This window comes from Frieseomelitta varia, unplaced genomic scaffold (genome assembly GCF_011392965.1).
Source record: "Frieseomelitta varia isolate USP_RPSP 00005682 unplaced genomic scaffold, Fvar_1.2 scaffold_578, whole genome shotgun sequence".
Taxonomy (NCBI): domain Eukaryota; kingdom Metazoa; phylum Arthropoda; class Insecta; order Hymenoptera; family Apidae; genus Frieseomelitta; species Frieseomelitta varia.
Window position 1 is genome coordinate 194,828 of NW_025110343.1, and position 11,204 is coordinate 206,031.

Below are 11,204 nucleotides of genomic sequence, written 5' to 3' on the forward strand. Positions count from 1 at the left end.
CTGCGACACTAGAGTTTTTAGCTGTTTAACTTTGCAGGAGAGTTACGCAGATCACGTTTGCAGATTGCACGCGTTGTTACGCGTTCAATGATGCGGCCGCGTGCACACCGGACGGGAAACACGCGGGAAGAAAGCGTGTCACTCAACACGCCCGGTTGTCACATAAATCACCATGCCATTCCGCTTCCTCGTTGCTGGCCACGCGCAAATGTTGATTCCACAAGCCGAGCAGCAGGTCGAGGCGCGGTTGGTTAATGAAACTAAACAATCGAACAGGCGGCGAGAAAGAGAGGGAAAGAGAGAGAATGAGGACCGAAGGAGACTATTACCGAACGAGCTGTAGCTCGTGGCTGTTTCTCCTGGCTCCGCTTGCCGGAAACATTTTCGCAACGAGCAAGGAAGGGTCGAGTTGCGTTCGGTTGGCGGACTCGGTCTTGTTAGGCCGAGGCAAAAGGGGATTCTGATCAACGAACCGTGCCGGCCTTAAGGGCCCTTACTACCGTAGACACGCTTCGTTTCTCGATTGATTCTTTATTTTACAATCGCCGTGACATCGTAAAGGCCAACGAATCCAGCGTTCGAAGGCTCTCTCTCTCTCTGTGTGCGCACGATGCACCCCTGAACTTGTTGAACCCCCGATCGATCGATCCACTTTGCCTCCGCTAACGTTTGCCCGACTTCAATTGAATTTCGTGTTCGATCGCGTTTTGAAACGTGTACAGGGTGTACCTCGATCCGATAGTACAACTTCGACGAGATTCTATGATTCTAGATTGAAGTCGAAAGTAAGGAGTGAAATTCTGTTTTTCTTTTTTCTTTTTCTTTTAATTTTCGTTCAAGATTTTATTCTGACGAAGTCTGTCAAGTATGCTTGAATCCTGCCAATTTCTAAGCCTGACAGGAGGATTCTTTTATTGAAAAAACAAGTCAAAAAAAAAGTGTGAAGTGAAATTTTGTTTGGACGATGCTTTGTTGAATTATGTTCATGTTGTTTTAATTTTCTGTCAGTTATTCATTTCTTTCTCGGTTTCTCATTCGGTTTTTTTTTCAGAAACGAAGGCTTAAATGAAACAATTTTATTCTTTACGCTCGATTTATTTCTTTTCTTTTCTTTTTTTTTTTTTTTTTTTGTAGTATTGTATATTCTCCTTTATGACTATATCATTGGATCGAAAACACTTTATATTCTTCTCAGTGTATTTTATTTATGTACAGTGTGTCAATTTTTTCCAATCAAACATTGCTAATACAGTCTGTAAGTTATATAAATGTATTTATAACAGAAAAGCAGCAGAATGAGCAATAACAAAATGTAAAATGTATGAATAAATGTATGAATAAATACGGTAAAATGTATGAATAAATCAGGAATATCTATTTACATCCAATGATTAATAGTCTAAAGTCTCATTACAATATTTCTATAATTCCAGTGAGAAGTCTAACGATAATCAAAAAGCATCATAATATTTCTATAATTCTAGTGATAAAGCTAATGACAGTCAAGAAGTATAATAATGTTTCCACAATTCCACTGATAAATCTAACGACAGTCAAGTAGTATCAGATATTTAATATTTTTACAATTTTAGTAATAAATCTAATGATAATCAAGAAGCATCACAATATTTTTACAACTCTAGTGATAAATCTAATGATAGTCAAGAAGTATCACGATATTTCTACAATTTTAGTGATAAATCTAATGACAATTAGCATTACAATATTTTTATAATTTTAGTGATAAATTCAGTAATAATCAAGAAAAATAATAATGTTTCTATAATTCCAGTGATAAATCCAACAATAGTTAAAAAGCATCATAATACTCAACAATTCCAATTATATAAAGACAAAGACAGCGTTTGAAGGCTCCAATTTCATGCTGGAAACGCATGTTGCATCCCTAAACTTGATCAATCGATTTCGATCACTTCGCTTTCATTGACATTTGTTGTCCTCATCACCAGCTGAGTTTTCGCACTTGATGACACAACCCGGACTGGCGAGTGTATTTTACTTGTCATATCCTTGAACGAAAATGGTAACAAATGCACTTGGACGAATGATGAAAATGGGAAATGGAACGCACGCGATCTCGTTTGTTGGCATGATTTCGTTGTCGGGAAAGCACAAGCAACTAGTAAAATATTCGAAGGGATATGAAAAAAAAATGCTTCGTGCACTTGCATACTCCTATCGACAAACAATACAGAATGACCTCGATCATCCTCGATAAGTGGTGTCCTTCGGCTTATCGAGCACACGGCTCTTCATATTTGTCGTGTCGGAACGTTAGCAACGTGGCGGTAAATGTCATCTCCACGGCGATAGTAAATCAATTATTAACCGTGAACCGGTGATCGTTCCAACCGAATAAATTCATCCGACGTCCCCTTCGCGCTTTGTCTCTCACGCTTCTCCCACGAATTCGATCGAGCTCGAGCGGCGATTTTTATCACGATGATCGTTCATTTCCCTCCGGTGATTTCGCTTTGCAGAAGGAAGCCACGCTACCGACTCTTCCGGTTCCGGATCTGGAGTCAACCTTGCAGAAATACTTGGCCCAAGTCGAGGTGATCGCCCCGAATCATCTGCCCAAGACCAGAAGTTTGGTGAAAGCGTTCCTTTCCGGGCCTGGGCCGAAGCTGCAGCAACGTCTTTTGGAACGCCGACAGAAAATGACAAATTGGGTGAGTGAACTTTCCGTTTCTTTTCTTCGCGTCTCGTGTCGATTTTACGATGACACGGGATCGTTTTGTCTATTGACCGGTTGCTTTTCACTGATATCGTGACCGATATGTCGCTGAGGTTTGGGTTAGACAGCCCCTTGCGCTGTCAACTGATTGCGGACCATAACGAGTGACCGAATCGTGTACAATAATTCGTCGCTTTCTTTTCCTTCTGAACTCGTCGGTATGATATCGCTCAAATATAGAAATTATTGACAAGTATAATAATTGTAATATTAATATACTGTAAATAAAATTAGTTAAATATTTAGTTATAATATTAATAAACTATAAATAAAATTAGTTAAATATTTAATTATGATATTAATAAACTGTAAATAAAATTAGTTAAATATTTAATTATGATATTAATAAAATATAAATAAAATTAGTTAAATATTTAATTATGATATTAATAAACTATAAATAAAATTAATTATATATTAATAATTATAATAAACTTACCATTTGTTTCGCCTGAATTACATTTAAATATGCTTAAAACTGAGAGACTGTTGCAGTTTGAGACAAAATATTTTCGACGTGTGTGGCACGTTATTCCAGCGCAAGAAGTTATATTAAATTAGGATGATTTCGAAGATCAGCGTGAAATATATTGATTTCTGTCACTCAAAATTTTTTAATTTTTAACTCTTAAGCGAGGTCGCAGAAGACTGTAGTAATTTATATTGTATTGTCATTCGTCGCTGTGTACCAATTTGACACACTTTTCACGTAAAATGTGTGAAGATGACGATATAAAATTGAATACTTGTACCTCAGAGTAGGTTACACGCAATGTTGTAATTTAGGGGTAGAAATTTAGCCCATTTACAAATTTAACTATTTATCTCTTCATCGTGGTCGGTAACCGTAAAACAGAAACTATGTTAATTTGGCAAATTAAGTTGGAAGACTGAGAGACAAAATGAGAATTAAAGTACAGTAGAACTGCATTTAATTAAATGAACTTTTGCTCAAGCCATCCCTTGTTCGAACCTGAAGTCTATTGAACATGAATATTAGAAATATTATGAATATTGTAATATAAATGCTACGAACATCAACAAAAAAATCGATAGACGAGAGACTATATATATGACTTCCATTATTATATAAACCCTGACAAGTTTATGTAAGCCAAGTTCTACTATTCCTATGCCTCGACAAGTTCATGTAAACAAAGTTCGTTACTGCATTTAATTTAATTTAATTTAATTTTCTATTTACTCCAATACTCTAATATTTAATTTTAATTTTCTATTTACTCCAATACTCTAATATTTAATTTTAATTTTCTATTTACTCCAATACTCTAACATTTAATTTTAATTTTCGATTTGCTCTAATATTTCGTCTGACAGAGGTTAATGGTAAAATTGAGTCAAATTAATAATTTCAAAATTAAGCAATTATTATTATTCGAAGAAATCGAAATTTTCACGATACCAGTTAGATATAAATAAATACAAATAAATTTTCATATTTTTATGCATGTATTTTGTTGCATAGAGACATTATTTCATTTCTCCTGTTTTTAAACGAACGTAACAACTGTCCTAACGCGTTTCAATCAGAAAACATCGTACGAACGTTTATCGACGTCGCGATGATTCAATAATTATACAGCGTTTCTACTGCGAAATTGTGATAACATCGTCGCAATTTCTCACCGTGTCTAAGATTGCGAATTTTTTGATATCTCTTTCGTCACGTCGTGTATCTCTTCCGCCGCGTTCAAATAAATGAGTCATACGAACTGTAATATGCAAACTGTAAATTTAAAACATTTTACGTCAATTTTGACACGCCATTAAATTTTATAGCTAAATTTCCGTGCGTACGTTGCATTAATAGACAGAATTGAAACATTCGAAATGTAGAGGTTCGAGAGTTCGCTTCGGAAACGAAGCGTTAACATTAATGTTAATACAACGAATGATAATAAATCCGGATATAAATCACGTGATAACGATGACAGACTAATAAATAAAATATCCGCACGATCGGTAGAATTACAACAAATTACGCAGCCGTGATTCAGACATTTTTTTAAAATGACTGCAACGATGGAACGATAGTAACGAAACGGGAATAAATTAACGATATTTTAAAAAACTTTGATTCAAAATAATGAATGTTGGAGAAACAAATATTGTGAAAGAAAATATCATTCGAACGCGCGAGATGACAAATAGGTGTGATTTAAAATTCGTCGCATAATTTCATTTGAACGGCAATATTCGTACCGGGAGTTGAAACAATTTTTCCTCCCTGAAAATAAACTTTAATGTCATTAATATTGCTGCGAGGATATATAAAATTACTCTTCGTTGGTCGTAAAAATAAAGCTTGAACAATGATTGTTCGACACACGGGGAAGTGGTATATTTCTAAAACCGGAGGCGCGTTCATCGAAAAATACCAAACCAGAGGAAGAAGAGCTTTTTCACGCGCCGCGTGGAAGGATTTTTTTGTCGATTTTCTCCCTATCCTAGTGAATTGTTCACGGTGACATTTAGTCGATGCTGCAAAATGAATGTGTCGCCGTTGGACACGGTCTTCTGCCGTTTTCTAAAAATCTCGAAACACCGCGGCGGTTACGTAAGCTGTCTCGTTAAATATTCAGAGTGTAAAAGGCACTGCGGAACGGAACGCGGAGAGGCGAGCATTAGCCAATGATAACGAGACAGAAAACTTCCTGGCCGTGTAAGCCGTGCAACGCCATTTTCGTTTCAATTCGCGCTGTCTCGCGAGGATACTCTCGCTTCTCCAACACGAAGCCGTCAGAACTGCCTTTCAGTAATCATGAATGTGTTCAGTTGTGTTTAAACAACTTGTATTCCGTACGAAAATGCGCAGTGAGTGAAAAAGGTATTTAGTTTCTCGACGATGTCTTTATGAAAATAAATAATGTATTAGCGAAAATTTTTTCCATAAAAATAGTTCACAATATGCAAAAAGTAATGTGTACGATAGCAATTTTCAGCAACGAGTCGTACAACAACGACACAAGAAATGTAGAGGTTCGAGAGTCAAAAAAAAAAAAGGATCGACACACTTGTAATGCCAGTTTGCTTATTCTGCATTCAATGGTGGAATGTTGTCAAATAATATTGCGCCGACGAAACTTGTCTTTGAACCATTAAAAATATATTTTACATTCTTTTCAAATATATGACAGAGCTGCAAAGAAAACACCCTCACGTGTCAATATCGTTTCGATACTCGAATTTTTATATTATTTATTATTTTATATTTTCGTATTATTATCGTAAAACTCATTATTGGAAATTGTTATTATGCACGTTATTTTTGTATCTAACAAATTATTGGAAACAGAGTTGATATTTATATCGATTTTCGTTCGTTAGCGTAAATATCGACTATCCTATTTGAATTTCCTGTTTAAAGAAGTTCATTAAACGTGAAAATGAACAAACTTTAACAATAATAAATTCAACGATTGTACAGCAATAGAAACGTAGATGTTCTCTCTAGTAGTGGTCTATTGCTTAAACTGCAGCTGTTTCCAATAATAACATTTAGTTACATCGAATATAGCATAACCCTAAGCGTGATTAACACGCTTAATAGGTAATGTGAAGAGACAAGACACGTTACGAGATGTAATAATTAATAGTTGAAAAAATTACTTGATAAGTTAATAATTAAAAAGCTACATTAATAATTAATAGTTTAAAAACTACGTTAATAATTAAAAAAATTACTGACCAACGATTGAACAATTACTGGCAAATGACGAAAGTTAATCAAGATTACCGATGTAATAATTAATAATTGAAGAAATTACTTTATAAGTTGATAATTAAAAAGTTACATTAATAATTAATAGTTAAAAAACTACGTTAATAATTAAAATAAACAACTAAATTAATAAACAATTAAAAAGTTACGTTAACAATTAAAATAAACAACTGAACAACTAAATTAATAATCAATTTAGAAACCACGTTAATAATTAAAAAATTACTGACCAACGAATCAAGATTGTAATAGTTAATAATTGAAAAAAATTACCTTATAAGTTAATTAAACAGCTACGTTAATAATTAAACAATTAAAAAACTACGTTAATAATTAAAATAAACAACTAAATTAACGAACAATTTAGAAACCACGTTAATAATTAAAAAATTACTGACCAACGATTGAACAATTATTAACGAACGACAAAAGTTAATCAAGATTACCGATTTATCTCGAACGATGATTGATTACGACGACTACGATTACATTTAGCAACTGATTACAGAAACCATCACAAAGTATGTATGTATGTATTAATTGATCGCTGGCCAACACTGAAATCTCTGTTTTTCAATTCATCAGGATTTTTCTCTTCGCTGTTGTCTACGCCATAAATTCCGAAATGTCTAAACATCGCTCAGTTTTCATTGCACCAGCCTGCCACATTCTGCTTAATGCAAGATTAATTGCACGAGCTGAATAGCATTCGCAGACAAGTCCTCTGCAAGGCATCGGTGATAAATTATTAACCATCGCGTTCGCCTTACAATAACGATCCTCATTTGTTATTCCGCGAAACACACATAGCATCGCGGTGGAGCGTTGAATATAAGTAACAGATGGAAATAGACACATTTGAAACGAAATGAAAGAAACTGAACAATGGTTTGGGATTACTGTTTTAAATTCAGCCTTCGGTGGGTAATTTGTTATCGATATTTATGGAGATATACACTGCGCGAGATTGGCTGGAATTAGAAATGCGTAACATTCGAGACACAGTATTTAGTTTTCAAAAAAACGATGAATTCAACGGCGGTGCCTGAATCTGTGTAATTACGTATGTTGAAGACTGTGAGAGTGAATTTTTGAAATTCTAAAGTATAGTAATAATAAATATGTACATTCAATGATATTTTAAATTTTACAACTTTTCTGAAAAGAAATTGTACAGTGAATTTTATTATAATTTTGTGTCTTTTGTTTTCTTTTTTATTGTAACTGTATTTTGAATTGAATTTCAATTGTATAACGAAGGGACTGCAAAGAGGAGATTTCGAGCTTCAAGATCGTCATGGATTTGTGAAAACAACTTTTTATATCTTTCAGAGAGATGTTTGAGTTTGCAACATTCTCGAGATTTGCAAAATATCTTCCGCCAGAACGGTGGAAAAATATTTCCGAAAGAAAACTCAGTATTATAAAAGCAGAGATTGCTTTTGTAATTTGAAACGAGACCAGGTGGATTGTTCTATAATTTCCTTCTTTTCTTTTCCTTACGAAGTTATGGTATTTTAGAACGTCGACAATTTTTTTAATGAACTTATAATAATTTAAAATATCGGCTATCCTCATAATCATCGACTTTGAAGATAGTTGATATTTTAAATTATTATAAGTTCACTAATGAAAACTCGTAGAACAATTCACCCAAGTTTATTTTAAAGTATGAAAGCTTTACATTCGCAGTTTTTTTTTTTATCTCAAAAGAAGTAAGATGAAAAGTGTTTTTTCTCTTAAAAATTTTGCAAATTCAAGCATCTTTATGGACACTAAAAACATTCCTTTTCCGTAACCAAATTTTAATCTTGAAAATTGACGTCTTCCTTTTACGACAGTCCCTTAAAATTTGCTGTAACATTCTTTTTTCTACAAAGTTATAAAAATTTAAAGTAACGCACAATTTTTTTTTTTTTTTCTTTTATCGATCGCGCGTATCTTCCTTTCTCGCCGTGATTCGTTTCGTTTGAGATTCAAGTGGTGTTACAGAGCTATCTTAAAACTTTCTATTAATTGTTCACTCGAGGAGCCAAATGATCAAGTTTAAACGATATCGAGCGAAGGTATCAATATAGACGGAAATTATAATGGGCGACCTATTTAGTTTCTCTCGAAGATATCGGTTCTCGTTCGTTAGCGCAAATATCGACTATCCTATTTGAATTTCCTGTTTAACGCCAGAGTGGAATTTTCTCATTTACAATTCGTCCAACAGGAGCTGCGACGTTTCTTTCTAATTATTCCTATATTTACTTTAAAATGATTGAGAATATTTCAAATATTTTACATCAGGACTGTTGATTTTTCCTTGAGAAAAAGCTTATTAAATATTATAATTATTGTATTTCACATAATATAAAATGTACAAAATACAATAGTTATACATTATATATAATACAATATAATATAATTATATTACAATACAATATATATATATATTCTTCAATATATATATATATTTCTATATTGTGTAATTTCTTCGTTTCTGTAGTTCCAAATTTCTCATAAACTTTAAACTATTTTTACATAAAATATTTTTGCGAAAAAAATAGAACCAGTAGCATCAGAAGCAGAAATTCTTATTTCTGTTATAAAATATTTATTAAATATATATTCATTTCTAAATACTTATATTTATTACAAATATAAGTATTTTATAGTATATATTTTGTGATATTTTAATATATATATATATATAATACTATATATAAATATTTTATAGTATTTTATAGTAATTTAATTATTATTTCTGTCATAAAATATTTCTAAATACTTATATTTATTACAAATACAAGTATTTTATAGTATATATTTTGTGGTATTTTAATATATATATATTTTTTATAGTATTTTATAGTATATAATATATAAAATATAAATATAACTATGTTAAAAATCGCAAGGGGGATGGTTTCGCGAAACCTGAGTCTCCGATCCTCTCGACTCGAAGGTTCTGGGATAAAAGCTGAGTGACCGAACACAGTCCTCTTACCAGAAGAGGACTTTGTCACCCTCTCCACTCCACGCTCGGATCCTCTTTTTCTTATAACATTTCCTAGGATTTCCCAAATTTACTGGGAGACCCGGTTCGAATCATAAATCATGGAAAACTAAATAGCAGCATCTGCCTTGGAACAATCTCCAAATCGTTTCGCTTCCAACAAGTATCGTATCTATTGTAAATTAAATATTGCTAAATATTTCGAATATTTCCCCGCGTTTAAATTTCACCTAAGAACGCATGCAGGACCAGCGTATACTAATATATTCGAAACGACGCAATGTACCAAAGCATTAGCCCCCCCAAGAAAAAGACGAGATCTCTTAAATATTCATGAAAGAACGTAAGAAGAACTCGAAAGACGAGGGAATCAGGTGCAGAAATCGCGTAGACGATTGTAACGAAGGGCAAAGGAAGACAACGTAGACAAGATGCGTCTAAAAAGTAACGTGACTGGTTTTATAAAAATGTTTATATTTCACTTATTGATAAATTTACATTATCTCGAGCGTAATGCTTCCCTTGAGAAGCTATACACCTTCGTAGGCGTTGCTCCTTTTCCTAATAACGATGCTGGATCTCTTCTATTGAAATCTGCTTTCAATTGATCGGTCACAAACTTCTGAATGATGATTACGGTTCAACGATTATGATTACGAAAAACAACGACCCTTGAAGTGATTTTTTTATCTTTGGAAAGAGAAAAGTCACGTGGACTGAAATCTGGGGATTTGATTCAGTTTCTATCCATTTAAGGAGGTCCACACACACACACACACACATACACAGATTTGTTAGTGGATTACAAACACACTGATTAATGATAGATTTAATATAAATTACGAAACACGTATAATGTTTAACTCTCATCGATTCACTCTCTATCTCGTCTCTCATGCTTTGTATCGGGGGATCTTTCCTATCACAATTGTTTCTCGTCATCATGTCTCTCAATTGTTCTAACATACATCTCTCTCATTCGTTCTTTCTTCTGCCATGAAATATATCAAACACTCAGATCACACCACACCACAATTATATGCACACAAACATTATGTATATTCATTCCACAATATATAACTATCTATGGTAAACCACTACCACAATATTTGCCTGTCTCCTTCTGAGATTCTTTCGAACCATCTTCGCACAAATTTTTCTCATACCCAAACTGTTGTGATCGGGTCAGAATGTCGTGAACAGTTCGATGATTTAAATTTAATTCGCTACCAATCATTCTAACTGTCAAGCGACGATCAGATCTAACCAGAGTCTCCACTTTCTCGACATTTTCATCAGTTTTTGAGCTTCGCCTTCGACGAATTTCACGGACATTCAAAAATGCCTTGTACCATTTGAAAACTTGTGCTCTGAATAAAACTTGATCACCGTAAGCCAGTTTCGATTTATCGAATGTTTCTGTTCTTGCGTTCTCTTTCAGTTTCACGCAAAATTTAAACGCATAACGCTGCCTCGTACTAGAACGTACTCTTACAAAACTTGCTGCCGAATCGCTTGCGTTGACTCAATCGAACTGAAAACTTATACTGGAGATAGAGTAGGATTTGTACATCTCACGGCCAGATTTCGAGAACAGAAATCAGTCTCATTACTTTTCACACACACCTCGTACGCACGTACATACGTTAGCTCGGCTAAGATACGTTCTTTTCTTTTTTTTTTTTTTTTCTTTATCCCCC

The 11,204-nt window shown here is 33.6% G+C and overlaps 1 protein-coding gene across 1 annotated transcript; it reads left to right on the forward strand.

Moving 5' to 3' along the window:
• Nucleotides 1-2,216: 2,216 nt before the first annotated feature.
• Nucleotides 2,217-7,472, forward strand: LOC122534182 (peroxisomal carnitine O-octanoyltransferase-like). The gene is made up of 3 exons (XM_043664564.1): nucleotides 2,217-2,309; nucleotides 2,502-2,693; nucleotides 7,086-7,472. Exons 1-3 carry the CDS (start codon nucleotides 2,217-2,219, stop codon nucleotides 7,131-7,133), a joined length of 333 nt encoding a protein of 110 aa, XP_043520499.1. The 3' UTR covers nucleotides 7,134-7,472.
• The last annotated feature ends 3,732 nt before the right edge of the window (nucleotides 7,473-11,204 follow it).

Bases quoted from the DNA above. Each gene is read 5' to 3' on its own strand.
- LOC122534182 (XM_043664564.1), top strand. From the start codon at position 2,217: ATGACCTCGATCATCCTCGATAAGTGGTGTCCTTCGGCTTATCGAGCA. The intron at 2,310-2,501 runs GTAAATGTCATC...TTCGCTTTGCAG, and splicing joins GGAACGTTAGCAACGTGGCG to AAGGAAGCCACGCTACCGAC. The intron at 2,694-7,085 runs GTGAGTGAACTT...TCAATTCATCAG, and splicing joins GACAGAAAATGACAAATTGG to GATTTTTCTCTTCGCTGTTG.